Genomic DNA, 21,268 nt, shown 5'->3' with positions numbered 1-21,268 from the left:
AGAACCTTAATTAGCTCCATTCGCTCTGGTTGCATTCCATATATCATGTCATCATCTTCTGACACTGAGCTATTTTAGATCACAAATGCTTTGATATGAAGGAGCCAAGCAAAAACCAGAATCTCAGTTGTTATCATTCATTTGCTTCTCTTTTTGCTTGATCCTTTATTGGTAAAGTGGCTTTTAAAGTTAACAGCACATCTTCCAGATCCAAGTTTCTGACAAGGCCATATTATTTTTGAATGACAGCAGCAAGCCCGTCACTGGTAATATGCAATGTGGTGTCCTGTCCCAGCTGTCAGTGATGAATGAGATGTGCAGCTCCTTCCTGCAATCACACCGTCATTCAAAATTCATTTCCACTTAAACCCTTCCTTCTCCTCCAAGAACCTGGAAAAGTGCCGCACATCTGTGCATCACCGATTCCATTTCCTCCATCACTCCAGCTGGAATCCTGGCCTCTGTCTTTTGTCTTCCCCTCTTTCCTTCAACATCAAACATCGAAAACGATCTGAAAATGAAGAGCGCTAGCTGGCCCCTTGAAGACTTTGAAAGCATTACTGAGTTCTTAAGACAGAAGATGCCTCGCTCGTAAATCATCTGCTACCGGTTCCCGCAGCCTTTCTGCTTGTGGGGAAATCGCGATTAAAAATTATTTTTAAAATAAATCAATAAATAAAATGTTGAGTCAAAGCCTCCGTGTCACACACATGTGCTTCAGCCCACAGAGCCATCAGGAAGCCCTTTACTCTATGTCACTGCATTAGAAGGCAGTCTGTCTGCCTAGTGAGTCACATGTGCTGTAGGCTGCAGTACCCGCAGCCAATATGGACGTACTGTAAAACCAAGCAGCAGCGACCGTCCGGAGTGATCAGCCAATAAAATACAGTGTGACCTCTTCATCATAAGGCTTAAAGAGGTTAAACAACTGGAAACATTAGTCCACCTGATAAAACATCCCCCAGTTTATTCAGTAACTGTAAGGTGAAATAAGAGCCTTGGCTCTATGAATAAGAGACGCTCACAGGGAGATGCAGGAAGTCTCTTTGTTCAAATCACAGGGCCACAGTCACATTTATCACTGTTCAGGGTCCCTGAAGGTTACGTTAAAAAGTTAACTGGGTTAGATCACATCTTATGGCTTTTATCTAAGCTAAACCTATTTTCAGTGTAGGTTTAAATGACCCACTTTTAAAAAAGCAGGAGCCTGGGGAAAAGAGGAATTGATGGGCTTTAACAGAAAGCTCAGCAGAAGTGTTCACACCAGTACTCTGTAGTTTCCAAACAGCTGTGGATAAACTGAGTGGCTGGTTGTTAATGCATCAGACTGAAGAATCGAACTGAACTTTGGCTAAACAAAGTCGGTTAAAAAAACAAAACAAAAAGTGAAGAAATCTTCATTTAGACCTTTGTTTGTGCATTCTCATAAACGTGCGATCTCAAATGAATGAAAACTGTAAAAATGTTGTGTTTTTTTACAAATGTGATGCAACGCAAATAACGTATTATAAAGCTAGGTCGCATTCAATCAGAATATCCTGTCTTCCTTCTCTCGCCTCAACTGGTTGCGACAGATGGCTCCCTGAGCCTGGTTCTGCCGGAGGTTTCTTCCTGTTAAAAGGGAGTTTTTCCTTCCCACTATCGGCAAGGTGCTTGCTCATAGGGGGTCACATGATTGTTGGGTTTTTCTCTGTATGTATTATTCTAGGGTCTACCTTACAATATAAAGAGCCTTGGGGCGACTGTTGTGATCTGGCGCTGTATAAATAAAGTTGAATTGAATAGCAGAGACAAACTGATTCCTGTCCAGAGTGGAAGGCACTAACTGTTAGTTTGTTTTAATCATTCTGATAAGAGAAACACAAATAAAACAAGAAACAGCACCCTCATTTTGTGCATGTATTCACTTTTATATCAGTGTAAAAGTCAAAATATGTTGTCACCATGTACTTCCATGTTCCATTTTCTCAGTTTGTCTTAAATAAATAATGGCACGGTGCAATATGTCATGTTAATCTCACTTTGCATATAATCTAATTTTAAGACCTGCTAAAACCAGGTTAGGTATTTCCTAAAGTGACAGAGGGTGTCCTTTCTTTCTTTTTTACCACGACTAACTTTAAGCTGTTGTTGTGAATGTAATCTGGCCAAAGAAAACAATGTTGCCTCTTAAAGCCAGTTCTGGTTTGGTCTAAACTATGTCTGTGGTGTGCGGGGGAGGAATCCATTCAGCATTTTGTAAACAAAACAAACACTGGACATATCTTGTATAATATAGCGATGCTAGCTTTGTGTTTATTGGTATCCACCCACTTCATGTTGCCACTGGTAGTTTTGCCTGTTATTGAGACATTCCGTGGTCTCTGGTTGCCACATTGTTGCTAAGCTTTTCCTGTCTGCATCTATTGTATGCCCTTTTGTGCTTTAAGAGATAGACAGGCATGGCGAATAATCAGGCAGTCAGAATACTATGAAAAATCTGTTTAGTTAATATTTGGTTTCATATCTTATTAACCGGATCCGACAGAGTTTGATGAATTACCTTCGAGGAGAACTTAAGGTGAACTTCAGCTTCGTCTGCCAGGCTCTTCTTCAGCTGGGCCCAAGCCTCCCCCAGAGTACTGAGAGCAGATAAGAAGGAGGGAGAGTGTGAGTGGTTAATATATTACACAATAAAAGACCACACACACTTTTATAAAGACTCATAGGGTGGGCATGGAAGCTGTCAGAGAAAATGGGGGGGTAAGACGGAGCCGAGGGAGCAGGATGAATCCCCCACGCGCGCGCACACACACACACACACACACACACACACACACACACACACACACACACACACACACACACACACAGAGTTGAGGCTCATGAGTAGTCAGTGCAAAAGTTCACAGAAGCACAAGTAACCGGTAAATCTACAGAGCTGAGCTGAGGTCCACCGCCAGTTCAACAGATGATTAGGATGTATGGGACATGAGATATGGCTCCACTTATTCTCTCAGCTTCGAGTGCAGCTTTCTCAACACAGCTGGGGGCAGTAAAACTCAGAAGGCTTGTTTTGAAGACGAGATGATGCACATTACATTATCTTCACACGCAACTTGTCTTTTTAATAGTGCAGATATATGTTTGCATTCTTAGACAGAATGGTTTATGGCAACAAGATCATGAAGACTGTAAAACAATCACTTGCTTAGGCAGACAGTCACAGACACACGGCTTTAAGTCCAGGACTGGAGGTCTTCGCGGGTCAGCGGGTCACTTCAAAGCGCCGCTCTGAGTGGAAGACCTGTGGAATTCCCTCACACTGACATCCAGAACATTCCAAACACTGTCGGAGCAAATTCGGGTACCTCCAGATCGACGCCATCTAAACCATTGCGAGCTTTTCAAATCATAGAGATCATTTTAAAGCTTAGATACAACAAAAGCTGCCTAACGGCAATCAGCAAGCATGATTTCTATAACAGTTACACCAAATCATCAGTGTCGTCCAATCAGGTTGCGGAATAAGCTGTGCACCTTTCTTCAGGTGAAGGTTTGTGCCTATTAAATGCTTAATAAGTTCATTCTTGTTTCTCCCACCTCTTCTTTGCTTTTTTAATTATGAAATGATTTGCCTGACAGATAGCTAATATCATCATAAAAAATTAATGGCATAAAAAACTGATGCACCACCGGGTGTTGGCTTAATTGTTGATTCTAGTGTGTCCAGGTTATACCCAGCCTCTCACCCTGTGACACCTAGGCCACGATACACACCAACCCCTTGACTCAAGACAACATTTCAGTTTCCTGCTTTTAAAGTTCTCGAAAAGTCCTGCTAGACACAAGTCATGCAACTCGACAACCATCTTGGTAATATCTCTAGGGCCTTATTTGGAGAGCTATTTTAAAGCTTCTATCTAAATGAAAGGGGAGACATACATCTAAATTGAGCAGTCACTGGCACATAAAAACAGCATGTGTTAACCCACGACTGTTTTCTACACTCATTGGTTTTAACAAGTCGATTTGCCTGTGTGAAATTGTGTGAATGTGTCAGTGTCTTCTGAAAAGTCTAACCTTAACTATCGGAGTTCACACACACTTTACATTGGGAACTACAGAAATTGACCCTTTTGTCATAACAGTGACATCGTTGTCTTTAAAGACTGAAAGCAGATATGTTTATGTTTGATGCCTCAGTAACAAAGGTATGGCTGAAATGAAGATAGATGTCAGCATTAAAAGAGTCAGCCACCATGGCTGAACAAAGAAAACAGCACCACCGACAGAATCTTCCTATAAATAAGCAACACTTCTGTTTACATTCAGTGGTACTCACTGAAATGTAATCTGTATATCCTTGAGGTCTGACCAATGCGCTGAAGATATTTATTTATTTATATTTTGCTCAAGTCATAAAATCCTTATTTCGTTGTACATATACAATAACAATAAAGGGCTATTCTATTCTATTCTAATGTTCAGCTGAGTGTAACACGAGTTTAAGTAAAGCAGAAAATTCTCACATTCAAAAATCTAGAACCATCAAATGTTTGGCATGCGTGCTTAAAAACTGACTTAAATGATTGAATTGAAATACAACTTTTTCACCTAATAAATCAATTTTTTGGTTTGTGGGTAGAAAAATAAGCTTGAAAACACTCCTTTTCTACACACAAGAAGGCTATTTTATTATTCTTTGCTCAATATAGACCAGATTAACAGCTCATACAGATGCAGTATCTTTCCACCTTAAAAAGACATCAGATGAAAGACAAACCTTGAACTAAGAGGAATCTGGATATTATGATTCCAAACTGGAAAAACTGCACCACTTCAAACATTCTTCACACTCAATAACTTATATGTGCCATGTGCCTGCAATCTTGCATTCCCAAGTGACAGTCACTTGGCAACAAAATGCTGCATCTCAGGGAAAATGAATCTCTTGCCATGCACTTCCTCATTCAGCATAGTACAGTATTGGTAACTATAAAAAAAATGGTCACATGCCTCACATCCCCACCAAACAAATGGCAAATTCAGGAATAAATAGATGGCTGGTTCTGGGCTGCGGCTGGTCGGATGGTAGGAACCGACCAACAAAACAGTGATTGTCCTGTGTGACAACAGAGCCAGCCTTAGGGACGGCATAATGAAAGCATTGTGTTGCACTTTTGTGGGTGTGGGCAGACTGAGCTGGCTGGCATAATCTGGATTCTATATGGGACAATTCCATCCCACTCTGTTACCATCCTAGCATGAAGAGGGGTTATCTTATATGCATGTAAACACTGAAAGGGAGGGTAAGTGTAGCTGAACCCCCCTTACATCCGTGTACAGTTTGCCTTCTTTCTTTGTCTGATAGAAATGATAATAATGTCAAATAAAGTGTCCAATATTTTTCAGCCTATGTTATTTTTGCTGAATTCAAAATATGCTAGCTCAAGTCTAGAAGAATCTGAAAGTTAGCTAGAATGTTAGCTAGCTAATGGTAGCTAACATTAGCAACCAAATCAGCAACAACACACATTCATGTATTAATCTGAGTGATTTGTTTTAGCCCGTAATATTTAAAGAAAGACATAACTCTTGTACAGGTATTCTGCCAGCAAGTTTTAAAGTCACTTTTTTTCTAAATAAAACTTTTTATGAATTATTAAAGTTCCTGTTTAAATTCCTGTTTTGAAGCCTCAAGCATTTTTTGGCATCATCATCTTGGTGTTTTCAAACCAGATCTAACAAACAAAAAAGATCACACTCACTGTCAGTCACAAGTCAGAAGACACTGAGTGTTTCTTGTGTAATCTTCTTTTCTGAAACCTTGAATGACTGAAATTAGCAACATGAACAATGCTTTATTCAGTACGACTCAAAATGAGTGACTGACATCATAAAGTTTTCAAGTCTGCGGGCCATTTTCTCCCAGAATTCTGTAGGACTGGAAGTCTTTTAGGAACCAGATGTCTCGCCATCTGGTGGCCATTAATAGGAATCCAAGTTAGAGGCACTTCCACGTTGTTTTCAAGCCAAAGACTTGTTTTATACTGTAGTTGCACCACATGAACGACTTACACTGAGATTAGGCAAGAAAAGTTACAAAAAATCAAAGTTACATCACTGGCAAAGTAGGAAACTGCAAGTTATTGTAAACCATCTTAGAAGAGCAGTTCTGCTTAGTTTTAATGCCTAAAAACCAAATCAAACGTAAAAAAACCAATACATGAACTGTAAAATAGTGGTTAATTTAGGTATCATTTAATTATTTAACATTATATTTTAGGATAATTTTATGAATTAGCTGCAATGCTAATTATTCCTAAGTATTTGTATAAAGTAAAAGTATAATTTATAGTCTTTCTCTGCACCACTGTCTTTTTGCAACACAACAAATTCCTTGTTTGTGTGATTAGTTTTTTATTAGCTGAGGATTCTGCTGCCCTATATTGCCACTACAATCTTTCATCATGGCCACATGTATCATAATTTGAATAAAAATTGTGCTTCATCCGTATTTAGATAGTGTGAACATCAAATAATCAGCAGTTTAACTTGCGTTAACCCCTGAGCTTCTATTAAAGGCTGAGGTTAAGAGATTCACATACATGTTCCTGTGTGCCCTCGGTGAATCAGACAAAGAGCTGCTCTCACCTCAGCATGATATCCTGTGTGTTGTCAAACAGGATAAAAGAGGAGTGGCTGGAAACTCTCTTTCCCCCAGCAGGGCTTCACACCTTCCCCTCCCCTCTCCCCTTCAATCTCCTAACACACCCCCTCTCTTCGCATGCGTCTGTGTCTCCTCTCCTGTGCTTTCTTTTAATAGCTGGAATGTGTTGCAGGATGGAGATCAAAGCATGCAGTGGTTTTACAGGATGGCCACAGATTCACTGACAGGGCCTCCAGACTCCAGCTCACATCGGGATGTCTCGCGCGATTGGCTACTTGATTGGCTTGCTCACTGAGGAGCTGTCTGCTGGATTGTCTAATTGGCCGACTAATTCGGCATTAGCGTCAATTTACACCTAGCAATATCACTCATGGCAGACTTTAAAGCTCGATTGTGGAAACTGAGTACAAAAGTATAAAATAGGTGAAAATAATTATAAGGGACAAGTTGATTCCTAAGAAATAAAATTCACATTTGTATAGTTTTAAACACTCTGCAATTTTGATGTGACAGTCTTACCTGATCAGACACGTAGCACATGAGCTAAGAGTAAGTAGATGTATAAGCTTGTTACCTAAACCTGGAATAACTTTATGTTTATTGTATCCTACATGTAATATATGTAGGGGATAAATTATCAGCAAAGTTCACTGTCATTGTAAATTACTTAATTTAAACCAGCTCTAATGTTTAAAGCTGAAATATCTTAAAGAGATGTACCCTCTATTGTGCAATACAATTACAGAATACACTGTTAAGGAAGGAGCCTAAAACGCGGTACTTACAACCTGCACAACTCTAAAGCAGCTTCAAAGTGAGAAGCCTGGCACAGTGCTTTTCAAATGTTGACATGCGGCTTTTTTTTTTTAATATATTGATCCATGCACCCATGTGTGACAGGGCGCTCTGTGATGAGGGCAGGTTGTGTGTCTTTCTTCTTCACAGCCACTCACCCTTCTTCCTGGCTTGCTAGAGGGATCTGTGAGAGCTTGGAGAGATTCTTAGCGTACTCCTCTTCTATCTTTATCCTGAGAAGGAAGTAGAGGGTGATTACCACACGGCATGTACGCAACAATGTTTCCATGTTCATTTCCTTTATTGTGCAATGCACTGATGTACATGAAAGAGCAAGCATGAAAAAAGGAGAAATGGTTTGTTTTTAATGACAATTGTATGGTTGTCACAGTAACCCGAGGACAAAGTGTGAACAAAATGAAACATTAAAAAAGTGAACGTAGCAGATACCGTTCTCGAATGAACTCGGCCATCTCTTTCTGCATCTGTTTCCCCTTCAGCTGTTTCTGCAGCAAAACCTCAAATCCTGTAATGCAGCCGTTGCCCTGGGGATCCTTCTTATCAGCCTAACGAGATAAACAAGGCGAACACACGAGAAATGCAGTGAATAAACAAACGCTTAGCAACACACACGTGAACATTAGACCTCAACAAAGTTGCTAAGTAAAATAAACATGCTGCACGCTCCCTCAAAGAGATGACACCAGAGGAAACTGAATCAGGTGGCTTCACTGAAAACTGTAGAACCCTTTTTGATTAGCGCTATTCTGCCACCATCGTCCTCATTCTTCAATCTTTCTGTGAAAAATTTCACCTTCAAAAGACATTTTAGCTTCTTTCTGCTCACTTATTCATGGCTCTGTCACATCAGAGCAAAACGCCGTCTTGCGACTTAGTAAAATGAGTTGTTGGTGATTGGCAACCAGTTGCAAATAGTTGCAGTGACCATCAAAACAACAATGTAATATTATGATGAATATGATCATTATATGCATGATTAATATGATCATTATATGCATGATGAATATCATGACTTACTTTTATTACTGCTGTATCACTCTGAGCAGTCGGATTTGCTAACCGTCTTCTAATTCATTGCACACAGTCACAAGAATTCTGATTATACTTTTGTCTCCAACCACCAGTTTCGTTACCATATCGATGGCATTGCTGTTGCTACAATGCTTTATCAGAGCTCGCACCAGCTGTTTTCTGCAAACAGCTGCTGGACATGTGTTTCCTAAACTAGTTGGATATTACCTTCCAAGCACCAGGTTTTTTAGCAGAGAGTATTTTAACAGCTTTCAGCTTCCTATCTTGGTTTCACTTCCTCCAGATGTACTATGTTGCTCTAATGTCACATATCCACTGTATGCTATCTCGTCTTGGGGTGAGCAACTCACTTACTGCAGCAAATAGCACCTTAAAATGCAAGTCGTGTTTTTTTTAATCATTGGTTACAACGACATGAGTAAAAATGTAGAGAGGGACGACATGTAACATGCTTCTAAAAGTGCGCTGGCACGCTTACCTTAGCAGATACAGTACATAAATATTTCCGATGCCCAGCATCCATGGGATGACCAATCCATCCATTCATCCTGTTTTTTCGATTGACATGAACCTTTTGAGGTTTGAAGTTGTCTTCGGTGACTACCCCAACAGTAAAACCCTAGAATACTGTTGCCAAGTGCTTTCTCATGAGGATTCGTCTGACTGTTGGGGTATTCTCTGTATTATTGCAGGGTCTTTACCCTACAGTATGAAGCGACCTGAACTAAAAGATTGAGCGCTTTAAAAATTAAATTGATATTGGATTAAAAACACTTGATTAGGACCAGAGATGGGCAGTAACGCGTTACTTGAAAAAAGTAATCGGATTACAGTAACGAGTAAAGTAAGGGATTACTATTGCAAAAACGGTAATTAGATTACACTTACTTTCACGTAGGAACGCTGTGTTACTGAAACTGTGATTTTTTTGCGAGAATGTCTCATGACAGTGACGTAAGCGAGTGCGCCGTTCGTGACAACAGCTGTGTGCAGATCAACAATGGATCATATATCGAGTGCGGGAGAGAGTATGAGCGTGCAGCATTTAAAGCGTGGAAGTACTGACCTTACTTTGAGTTTGATTCTATAAAAAGTGACAAAAACATTAGTGTCCATCGTGTGTGGTAAGAAAACTTCTTTTTACAGCGAAAAAACCCCCTAAACTTCCGAGCAAGCACCGAGTGCGCTACGACGTAATGGGAAATTCACAGAGAAACTCGCGGATTCTTCAACTGACCGCTGCGGCACACCTGCACCAGGGTAAACCTCCGCCTACCCTACTCCTGCTTTACAGGTGAAAATAGAGCAAAAGGACCGCTGAGTCTTTGACTTTATTTATTTTCTGCTGTGTTTTACTTGCATCTATTTGAAAGACTGAGTGTAAACACAAAAAATATTTTATTTTATGTGCTGGAATGTGTAGAAAATAGGTTTAAATGTTAAACTAATTTATTCAAGTCAGAGAATGTTGCATATAATTAAATTTTTGCTTGATGCATAAAATTAAAAGATTAAAACTAATAAAACAAGTTAAAAAAAGAGACTTTTCCATTTGATTACATTTTGTATGATGGATTATGTAGAAAAAGTAGAATTGGGCTGAAAGATCTATCGCTTTATCACCTCTTCAGGTTGTAAATCGTGTTTTTAAAAAGTAACTAAGTAACTAAGTAATTAATTACTTTTGAAAATAAGTAATCAGTAAAGTAACGGGATTACTTTTTTGGGGAAGTAATCAGTAATTAGTAACTGATTACTTTTTTCAAGTAACTTGACCAACACTGATTAGGACTGTGTTTCTTAATTTTTTAGAGTTTTAATGGAGGACATAATAAAATGACATTTGATAGTGAGCTAGACAGCAAGCAGACGATGCTAGCTAAGACTGCGATGGCTAGACAGTCAACACGACAGCAGGACTACATCTTCAGTGTTGGACACGACCACGCATAATATTGCAGTAGCTATTTCAATGAAGTGGTGCTGAGTTGTACCTTTTTTATATACAGGCTATATTTAAAACTGTGTCTAAAGTCTCTTAACGTCTTCTAAAGCCTGTTAGAAATCACTTAAACACTGGACAGTGCGTACAGCTTTAATTGCAGAAAGCAGTCAGTAGACTGGGAGCTACACCATACATGACAAACTGACATCGGAACTCAGAGAACAGATAATCCTGAATTTTGGGAACTGCACATTTTACAGAAAACCAGATGTTCCTGGACTCTCCCATCCACTTTCTCCACTCTCTCTTTCTTTCTACTGCATTGTCACCTGTGTTTGTGATTACAGTGTGTTACCACACAAACTGCACCTGGTAGAAATTACACTGCAGGGGAAGGAGATGTCCAAACAAGAGCAGCTGAGGCCAGCTGGCCTCACTGTGCTCCAGCCAGTTACATGTAATGTGTTTCCCTGCTGCGCTGTGTCTTGGATGTTATTAAAGCCAATACTGATTCCCAGCGTGCAGTTGGGCCAGGATGACATAAATATAAAATCACGATGAAAGATGAAGAGGATCCAGTGTTGTTTCTCATAACATGGACACATAAGGATGGTCAACTGCAAATCTTTCTATATAAAAACTAAAATCATGAAAAGATTATGTTTTTGTAGGTTCTGGACTTGATCTATAGAAAATAGTTACTCAGGTAAACTTACCCAGAAGTAGTCACAGTAGCTCCATTCACTGGGTTTCAGTAGCTGTTGCTCGGGCATGCAGGCGGGTGATGGGAACGTCACACAGTTGATCTGCAGGAGAGAGGGGGGAGCAAGCGCAGTTTAATGGGCAGTTTATGGGATCATGACAAATAACTGATTTCACACACCTGTGATTGCTCCTTGTGTTGACAGGCAGTTCACACGTGCACGTGCACTCTCTCACACATACACAGACACTTGCACTGCTATTCAAGGTAGCGCGTGCTCTGTTGCTCTGGCAACCCTCTCTCATCCGTGCAGCTATGAGAAGATGCCGATGTGAAAAAAGCCCAAACGTTTACAGTCAAGCTGACATTGTTCGTTTATTTTTTTTCAGCGCTCGCTGTCCTCAGGGACAGCATTGTCAACACAGCGCCATTGTGGTTCTTAGCTTTTTTGAGGATACATTGTTCTGCTCTATAGCCCGACACTCTCTGCTCTACTCTGGTTTCAGAGCAATCAGTGGGATGGATTCCGGAAAATTGCCTTTAATTATCGCGGCGGTGTAAATTGTCAGCAGCAGTGTTCTTGAGTTTGTTGGCTTCAAGTCTCCCCGCTGTGAAGCACTCATAAGCAGAGGGACTGCACACAACTGATGATGCTCTACTACTCTCTGCTCTTATTGGGGTTTTTTTTCAAACTTTTACACTAGTGTGGAAAGGTAGCAGACAACCACAGGTAACCTCACCGCTTTCAGGAGTGAACTCACATAGTATAATAGATTCTCAGATCTCAGAGGTGCTTTGACAATTCATCGCTTCTAGGTTTAGCAGAACAAAAACGTTGCTTTGCCATGAAAATCTACACTTCGCTCTGCAGATTCATTTGCTGTCAAGCCAACAAGAAAAAGAAGCAGAAAAGACAGAGCCCAGAAAAAAGTAGACACGTCTCCACAGTGAAGACATACATAAAGACACAAGTTTTCACTTCAGAGCAAACAACAGGAGCTTTCTCTCACATTCCCATTAACCTCAGGAGGTAATCAGCCTGCAGCGATGATGCACAGTTGCTATTTAACAAACTTCAGTGGCACCCTGGTCTAATACCAAAGCCACGCCTTTCAGGGGAATTCAACAAATATGGTTGTGCTGATGTCTTTTCCAGAGCCAATAGTCTGACATGCTATGAGTTAGAAGAAAGGGGCCTCTAATTTAACCTTTTCTTGGCTTATGAAGCTTATAATTTGTTTGAAGTAATGGCTTCCTATTTAATCGCTGTGGAGGTCCAGAGGTTGAAAGCTACCAGGGCTTTAAACTGACCCCTGCTTTTCCTTTGGTGAAGATGAGGGCAAAGAGACTTCCAACTAAGTATCCAATGAAAGGCTTAGTTTGTTTGAATTCAGACACGCACACACACACACACACACACACACACACACACACACGAGGCACTGCTTCCAGCACTTTCTCTCCTGACCTTTGGTGACCCTAACAACTTGCCCCTCCTCCCAGCAATATCCAGTCTGAGCTCAACACTCACAGTGGGCACAGATTGGGATTTCTTCACATTTTGAAGCAGTGTGATGGCAGACACATAGCTCCACCTAATTATAGAATTCTGAAGGTGTTGTCTTAAAGCTAGAAGTTACCAAAAATATGATGCAACATGTGAAAACCTCAACTCCAAAATGTTAAAGTTTTACTTAGTTCATAAACTTTCAGATTGACTTTTAATTCAGTTCAATTTATACAGCGCCAAATCACAACAACAGTCGCCTCAAGGCCTTTTTCAGCTTTATTTGATGGACTCAGTGAAGAAAGGACAGGAAAGCAGGGGAAGACATGCGGCAAAGGGACGTGGACCAGACTTGAACCCGTCCGCTCTCAGCTGCTCAACGCACTGAGCTAAACCAGCACCCAGACGCTACAATAATACATACAGAGAAAAACCCAACAATCATATGACCCTCTATGAGCAAGCACTTTGGCGACAGTGGGAAGGAAAAACTCCCTTTTAACAGGAAGAAACCTCTGGCAGAACCAGGCTCAGGGAGGGGCGGGGCCATCTGCGGCAACCAGTTGGGGTGAGAGAAGGAAGACAGGATAACAGACATGTTGTAGATGAGAGCCAGAGATTAATAACAAGTACGATTTTAGATTTAATAAATCTTTCTTTTCTAGAAACGATTGAAGATGTCAAACTGTGTCTTTTCTTTGAATATTGTGGTTTAGTAACAATGTGTAAAGATAAGTATTCACTTGTAGCATGTTCATAGGATTAAAGTTCTTCTAAAAACTCCACTACGTTTACAAGAAACCATCAATGGATCCCAATCGAGTAATCGCCACAAGCCAAAGACGGAAAAGTTGCCAGCATCATTAAGGGGGCAAATTTCACTGGTTGAATGGTCAGGTCATACTCACAGCGCTCACAGCTTAAAAGGATTTGGGGCAAAATACATCAGAAACTGTTCAAGAACACAGTTTTTCAAGTTGCTGCAGACGGTAAAGTTAAGATAAAAACCAAAAAAAAAAACCTGTGGAAATTCCAGCTGTTGATTGCATCACTGCCTGGCTGTTTAGTGCGCAGCTTGGATTCTCTGTCAGCATTGTTGCTGGCTTTCCCTCTGCTGCGTCACACATGGACGACCATGTGTTTATCTGCTTTAATATAAGTGAACAAGTTACAGCATGTCCAGTAATTAGCACAATAATCTGTTAGTTTTCTAACGTACGTTCTTTTGGAGGCCAAGAGTTACAACATGTCATTAGCTGGATTGGTTGGTGTTTGGTGTTATCATGTCACTGAATACTACCGTATCAGCGATAAGGCTTACAATCAGTGTGCACTGCTTTGTTTTGAGTTTTTACAATCCAGCAATCTTGGACAAATTGTTCTTGTTATGCTAAAATAAAGACTTTTTGTCTTACAAAAATAAAAGCTCAGCTTCAGCCTCTTAGTAGATTCACCAATCAATCAATCTTCCTTTTCGACTGATTGCATTTACAATCAAAACTTGATCTCTAACCGAGGCCTCGAGGCCGAGGTGACAGGGATTTGAACTTCTCTGAGATTTTTAGTAGATACACCTATGGTATCAAGTTGACAATCCTGCCATTTATCAACGTCGCCCACCTGCCCGCCTGACAACAATGCCCCATCAGCCTGAGGGCTGAAAATGAAACAGTGTTTCAAAGTATACACTTAAAAACTTAAATCTAAATTTGATATTGTTACTGAAACATGTTTTATAGTATTATAGTCTAAACTGGTCTGGTGATGAGAATACTTCTTATTTATTTAGCTTCATCTTTTTTTAATTTATTCATCCTTTTATCCTCACTGTGATGTTCAAAAAGATAAACAACAGGTCTCTACCACTGCAAAGTGTGTATCTCCTGTGCAAGAAGAGAAGCGTGACTTTTCTGAAGGTCACCTGACCTCTTCAAGACTTCGCTGTCAGCAGACGGCATCAGTAGTAGCTATTTGATATCGACTGTTGCTGTTCTCACCTCCCTTTTCTCACTCCTGTTTCCTCTTATAACTATCTGCTTATCAATAGCATCGCTCTGGTTGCTATGGAAGCCAAGAAATGCCCCCTCCCCCTTACATTTCAAGCATGTTTTTTTTATACACATATATATATCCTGAGAAAATAAAAGCCTGGGCTTAATCCATGACCTCCTGGGAGCAGGACGTCTGCTATTTTCCTAGTGTGAGGCCAAACAGGAAGTAATGACCTGACAGCAGAGGAGAAATCATCTGGATGCTGAACAGGATGATGTCACTGTGTATCTGTACACTAGCAACTGAAAATAAGCATCGAACAATTCTCACAGGAGCGGACAGATAAAAAAAACAAACAAACAAACAAAGCAAGCCTGAAGAGAAAATGAAAAGCATTTACAGCTACAATGCAGTTAAGGTTTAGTTAGTTAGTATATGCACTGATGTATTTTAAATGATGCAGAAATCATGAGGTTGGATAAAAAGTCCACCAGGAGGGACGTCTGCATTAGACATATTTTTTTTTTAGCTAATAAGTTCAGAAATAAAGACTCAAGTTCTTCCTTGCTGGTCCTTTGGGACTATTGTAGTGCTCTGGGGTGAGTTCATGGTTAGTTAAGAGTTCCCAGTAGTTGCCCCACTCACCGTGACCGTGGTCTCCTTGTTGTGTTTCCTCGTGGGCGACGTCGATCCTGGGCACTGCAGAGAGAAGAAGGACGCTCCGTCAAAAACTCCATCCTCCGTGTCAGACATGACTGCTCGGCGTACACACACCGCCACCCGCACATGCACGCAAACACAGTTGTTTTCCAGGCGAGCGCTGTTAGCGTCTGTCTGGCGCTCTCTGTGCTCCTGGTGCTGCTGCTGCTAGTGTGTATGGATGTGTGTTTGTGTGTGTGTGTGTTGCTGTGCAGAGTAGGGAGGATAGTTCTGCAGAGCAAAGCAAAGCACGGCTTGCGTTCTCTCTTTGTGTGAATGTTGATGCATGTGTGTGTGATTTCCAACACTTAAGCTCAGAATAGAGTCATTTCCAGTGCTCTGGGCTGAAGCAGCAGTGGGTGAAATAAATAAGTGTTAAACAGTAAAGCTAGATGGAAAGTATAGGGAGTTTATCACCTCTTTTCCCACAAAATAATTAAAGATAGAAAAGGGAACAGGACCTTGAGTCATTAGCATCATGTGCGTGTTTGCAGTTTTTGAATGAGCGGGTTTGTGTACACGAGTCTGCGATGCAGAAAAGGAGAGAAGTGAGGTGACAGCGAGTGAAAAACTGGTGGGTGGATCCTGTATAACTGCACCCTGAGTGCCTGGTTAATTATGATCAGGGGAGCAGATACTGTAGGAGGGATTAATGTGCTCAAACTGCCATCAGCTGCTCCATTAATACCGAGCGGAGAAAGAGAGAGGTGGTCTGATCATGACATCATGCATCATCAGTATAGCTGTACATCATTACATCTTTAATTGTTTCTAAACACTGGATATGGATCGAGTTGTGTTGGCAGACAAACTAACCTAAAGCAATGATTTTGCAACAGAGAAGCAGAAGCAGGGTCATTTATTATTATATCCACAATAACGTCCTGATAGAGCCGCACCAGTTTACTGGGAAATTGTTTTAAGTCTTAATCAAAGCGTCTAAACAGCCTCGTCCCACCCTCACAGGGGTTATTTATCTCTTCTGCACTCCAATGCCATTACCAAGTACTTTGGTTAGTTGTACTGCACCTGTGGAGCTCTAACCTCAACTTCTTGTCCTCATGTGTCCTAAACTGATACACTATGAGACAAAACTGAGTCATAGTACGCTTGTTCTTAAAATAAGCAGTTATCTACATGTGGCGGGGAGCATACAGCAGGACAAACAGACTGTTTAAATGTCATGCCTGTGAAAAACCTGGCAGGGTGGAAGATGATTTAGAGCACGAAGAAACAGCAGTGAGACAAGTTTTCTCAAACCTTGGAAAGACACCAACACCACTAATTTTAGTTAATTTCACTCCATGTGACATTTCACAACTTTTGTGCTAAATTTGGGGGACTCACATCGCTTTTGAGTCTTTGGGATAGTAAAACTTTAAAAAACAGCGACAGACTTTCTTCGAAAGGAGCAAACAAGCAAGCCTTGACAGCTGAATATCCACATCTTTTGCATCTATGCTTTCAGTGATATAGTCAAGGACTAAAAATAATAAAATCAGACAGCTTTACCTGGGGCTCTGTATTGCTCTTCCTAACCAGACTGTTGTGTGAGTGCTCCACATGATGCAAGGGACTACCACCTGAGTGAAATCCATTCACTGGAAAAACAAATGAGAGACACCAGGACAGATAAAGACAGGCAGAAAGAAAGACATTCAGGATTCTATGGATAAGATGTAAACTTATTCTTATCATAAGGGAGTTTGCTCCTCCTCTTTAAGAGCTGAACCAAACCACAACTGAACTGAACTTATTTCTGCTTTGTGGTCTGAAAATGCCTTTAATGGAACAAACACACATAATCAGTTAGCTACATTACACTAGCTTGTGGTATAGGTAAATCCACCACCAGGTTACATGGGAATGTCTTAAAGGTTTATATATGTAAAAATCTCAGTTTTACAGTAAATCACTGAATTGACATATTTTCAGATAGAGATTTAGAATAACAAAGCCAATGGATCAGTGGCTAGCCAGAAAGAGGATACTGCTATAGCAGCTAATTAGCTAACAATTTTAGCCTACAGCTAAACGTTGTTCATGTTGTTAGATAAAAAGAAAATAGTTGTGCTTTATTGTTAATGATCCATTAGTGTGTTGACTTATTTATTTTTTTCATACATAAGAAAATCTAAAAAGTATTCATTTAGTTTAAAATGCAATTTACAGGAAATGTCAATTTATGCTAACCTAACAGATTTTCTAATAGTATGAATGTTTACAGCTTAACAAATTTTAATTGATCATTTGGTTTAAGAACCTAAAGAAAAACATGGACGTAGCTTCTGGGTCAGAAGAACGAAGCCAATATCGAAGTGTCTTAAACCTGGATTTTACCTGAAGGCCAGCAGATATGAGAAAACTATTCTCTGTTTTGACCTCGGTAAATATTTTATGTGGTCAGTTGCTCATTTTGGATCATGTTGAATAAAAAATTACACCTATTTTGAAAATCTTGGTCATAGTGCATTTGAAAATGCAGGATTGCCTGTGAAAACAACAACAACCACAATCCAAACAATTCCAACCACTGAAAAGAGACGTTAAATGGCTTTTACTAAGAATCAGCGAATGTCCACTTACTAAACACTAATGTAACTCACACAGTCAACATGGCCAACCTTTTCTCCATTCTTTTATTTAACAAGGCAAGAAAAGAAAAGTAATTTCTAACCAAAGTGAATGAACATAGCCCGCTTCCTGTATTTTACCACTTACAAACCTTACTGCTTCTTTCTTTCCTTCTGTCTTCTTTTAGGAGCAGAGCCAAAAGAGGGACACTGCAGGCCTTAATTCTTTAGTTGAGGCTCCAGATTAAGTTAGTTACAGGAAGTGACTGTGTGTGGTGTGTATGTGAGTGGGTGCTTTGTGCCATTGTGGAATCTTCAGAGAATTCACAGCCCTGTGGCATTATAACTTGAGGAAGTTGAAGTAAAAGAGGCTGAGTTGGAGAAATAAATATTCAGTACCTGCTGGCAGAGAGTTCTTGTGTCGGAAGGAGTTCTTTGGCGTCCCCGGTGCACTCGACGGTCTCTCCCATGTTGTCTCTGTTGGTGTTTGGGAGAAGGGGAAGAAAAGAACACAATGACATTAACAAAGTAACACCAGTTGCTACATTCTTTTGTTATTCTGTTGACAACTTTGGAAACAACTTTGGAAACCATAAGAAGAAGTGATTCACAGATGGAACTTAGCTCTTGTTGTAGTCAGCAGTTAAACTCAAAAAAAGCCACATCTCGACCGCAGTCAGAGGGCATCTATTCTGTTTCACTTCTACATCGTGTATCAGCTATAATTTTGATTTATAGTGTTCGTATTTTTAACGTGAGGCCTCTTTTGATTCTCGAGTAGTAAAAAAAAAAAAAAAAGAGTCATTGTTGACAACACAGGAACAGTGCAAGTGTTCTAGGACCTGTTATAATCAAAGAGATAATGTGTGTCAATTTCTATTTTGACCACAACATTTGCAAATGTGTTAAATATAACTGTCACTGTTTTAGTAGCTAAGATGTAGCTAGATAGGTCTAGGTCTGTAGGTCAGACTAATAACTTTTTGACTACTGACATTATTTTGTCAGTATTCAAATGGACTTCACCTTCATGCGCCTCTTTTATTCTGAGTCTTGAAGGCTCAGAATAGAACTGAAAGGATACGTCTTTGATTCTTTGGACGGATACGTCAGGGCAACATGGGGTTCAGCATCTTGCCCAAAGAAATTTAAGACATGCCGACTGGAAGAACCGAGGATCAAACTAACAACCTTCATCACACCCAGAAAAACTGGACAAGAGTGAAGTCTGTTTGATTCATATTCCTCTAAGAGTCAGGATCACTTAGCAACAGAAAATCAGAGACTGCTGCGTGGCAGCTACAGCTGTACAGAAACCTCGTTCCATCAAAACCTCCTGGATCAACCTGTTGCACTGGACAAGATGAACATTTACCACACTGGAAGGACAGGGACAGTGTTTGTATCGGCGATGCTTCCAGCTCAAATGCAGTCAAAGTGGAAGGATGTTTGCCAAATATCAAGATTTTACTATAGAGATTTAAGCCACTGTCTCTGTTCATGCAGACACAAATATGTAGAAATATAGTATGCCATATTAATATAAAATATTTGCCTTTTGTCAGTTCTAGCATGTTTTTCTGGAAAATTAGAAATATCAAAAGCTAGCAAACACAAGAATGCGTTTCAACACACCCACTGAGGAAACGCTGTCCTCTTTCCAGTGGTGAAAGTTTAGTTATTTTTTGCATCGCAGAGTTAGAAAAAGTACTATACACTTAATAATGGAAACATCACAGAGTAAACTTTACTTGAGCTATAGACGTGTCACAGGCCAACTGAAATGCAAGAACTCCCACTTGAAGTCATGTGGAAGTTGAAGGTCTACCCAGCCTTTATTTTTTAATGACATCTGTTCTGGCTGCTACAAAAATATATATATATACACGTCTTTTATCAACCACCTGTTCTCTTTTCCTGGTTGAACTGTACCTGTACAAAAGGTTCAAGCTTTGAACCAAGCAAAAAAAAAGTATTAATGAAGCTTCTCAGAGGTACTGATGATACTTTCCCAACATCTATCCCAGTTTCATTCCTGCTGGAAAAGTTGCTGGCAATTGAAGATTGTAAAAGCAAGTCCAATGCAGATCCTAGAAGATACCCCTTTCATTTGAACTCCCTTATGTCCATTCTGACCACAGTGCTGGGCTCAATTAGCCATTTTCTATGATCACAGAGAGAATAGGCACAAACATGTAAAGAGCTCTCATTTCATTCGGGTCTTTTAGGCCGGCCCTGCTCTATTTGGCGCTGCTCAGCAGAGGAGACAACTGAGCCAAGCCCATCAGCTCAAATGACACGCATGGAGGGGATAACTGGCAGCGAGCTTATGGAGAGAGGCTGTGCCTTCATGTTTGATGTACAACATCGGGGCAGAGCCGGCACTCGCTGGCCATAAATGTATCAATTCCTCTCTGTTAGGCTGTCACAAACAAATCGATACAGTAAGAAAAATGGGATATTAAAGCAGAAAATTATTGTATAACCTTCTTAGCAGAGGGAAATTGCTTGTTATTGTCATTCTATGTATTGCCAGAGGAATAGCATTCAAAACATCATTAAAAATACAATTTCATAAATCCCTCTTAGTCAGATTTAAACTAGATTTACAAATTAACGAAGGCTATCACAATCATTTTCAGCATGAATTGCCCGTAAATATTTTTTCCAACCAAATAGCACTTTTATTTGTATTAAAAGGTGCGAAAGCCCACATATTTACTATATGTTCAATCCCAGAGAGGGACAGATTGAGTTTCCAGGCAACTGGCTCTGATCATTTCCATGAACCTGTTTTTTTTTTTTTGTTGTTTTGTTTTTGTTTTTTTTTACACACATCAGTCTTAACATTTGCTGCATTCGTTCATACAGATACAGTGATACATATGCAGCAGCAGGAGTGATTTTCATCAGCCTGCCTTGTCACAGAGGAGATGAAGTCTAAAAAGCTGTCAATCATCCTAAATTACTTTGACAGCCTGGATTACAGAACAGAGACCAAAGAGTGCAGTTTACTCGCTTTTCTATCCGCCCTTTTCAGGTTTCACGTGGGTCTTAATGAAGCAGATTCATGAAATCAATGACAGAATGAAGTCATCTAATGATCCAAGCTGCATCAGCACGGGCTCATTTATGGATCATAAAAGCATTCATTTCTTTTCGGATAGAGCAAACGTCTCGGATTTTCATTTTGCACAGTGTGACTGACAACGGAAGACAGCGATGCTTAAAAGTAAAAATGAATGAATGAAACTAGTCGACAGCAGGTCCGATAGCAACACGCCGACAGCTTATTGTCCACGACGCCACACCGAGAGAGATCCCTGATTCGAAACAGGGAGAAGGAGAA

At 40.2% G+C, this 21,268-nt stretch overlaps 1 protein-coding gene across 1 annotated transcript in view; it reads right to left on the bottom strand.

Moving 5' to 3' along the window:
* Positions 1-21,268, bottom strand: part of gas7b (growth arrest-specific 7b) — a 61,932-nt gene that overhangs the window by 9,767 nt on the left and 30,897 nt on the right. Inside the window, exons 3-9 of the mRNA XM_085283698.1 lie at positions 18,319-18,396; positions 16,859-16,947; positions 15,293-15,346; positions 11,162-11,251; positions 7,898-8,013; positions 7,606-7,680; positions 2,543-2,621 (exon numbers count right to left, since the gene is read on the bottom strand). Of these exons, the coding sequence (XP_085139824.1) occupies positions 2,543-2,621; positions 7,606-7,680; positions 7,898-8,013; positions 11,162-11,251; positions 15,293-15,346; positions 16,859-16,947; positions 18,319-18,396 (581 nt within the window). The remainder of the gene's footprint in view (positions 1-2,542; positions 2,622-7,605; positions 7,681-7,897; positions 8,014-11,161; positions 11,252-15,292; positions 15,347-16,858; positions 16,948-18,318; positions 18,397-21,268) is intronic.

This window comes from Mchenga conophoros, linkage group LG8 (assembly GCF_057382185.1).
Source record: "Mchenga conophoros isolate Kocher_MC1m ecotype Shallow Benthic linkage group LG8, M_conophoros_male_GT1.1, whole genome shotgun sequence".
Classification (NCBI taxonomy): Eukaryota; Metazoa; Chordata; class Actinopteri; order Cichliformes; family Cichlidae; genus Mchenga; species Mchenga conophoros.
The sequence above is the reverse complement of the archived record's forward strand: the minus strand, read 5'-3'. Positions and strand labels throughout refer to the sequence as shown.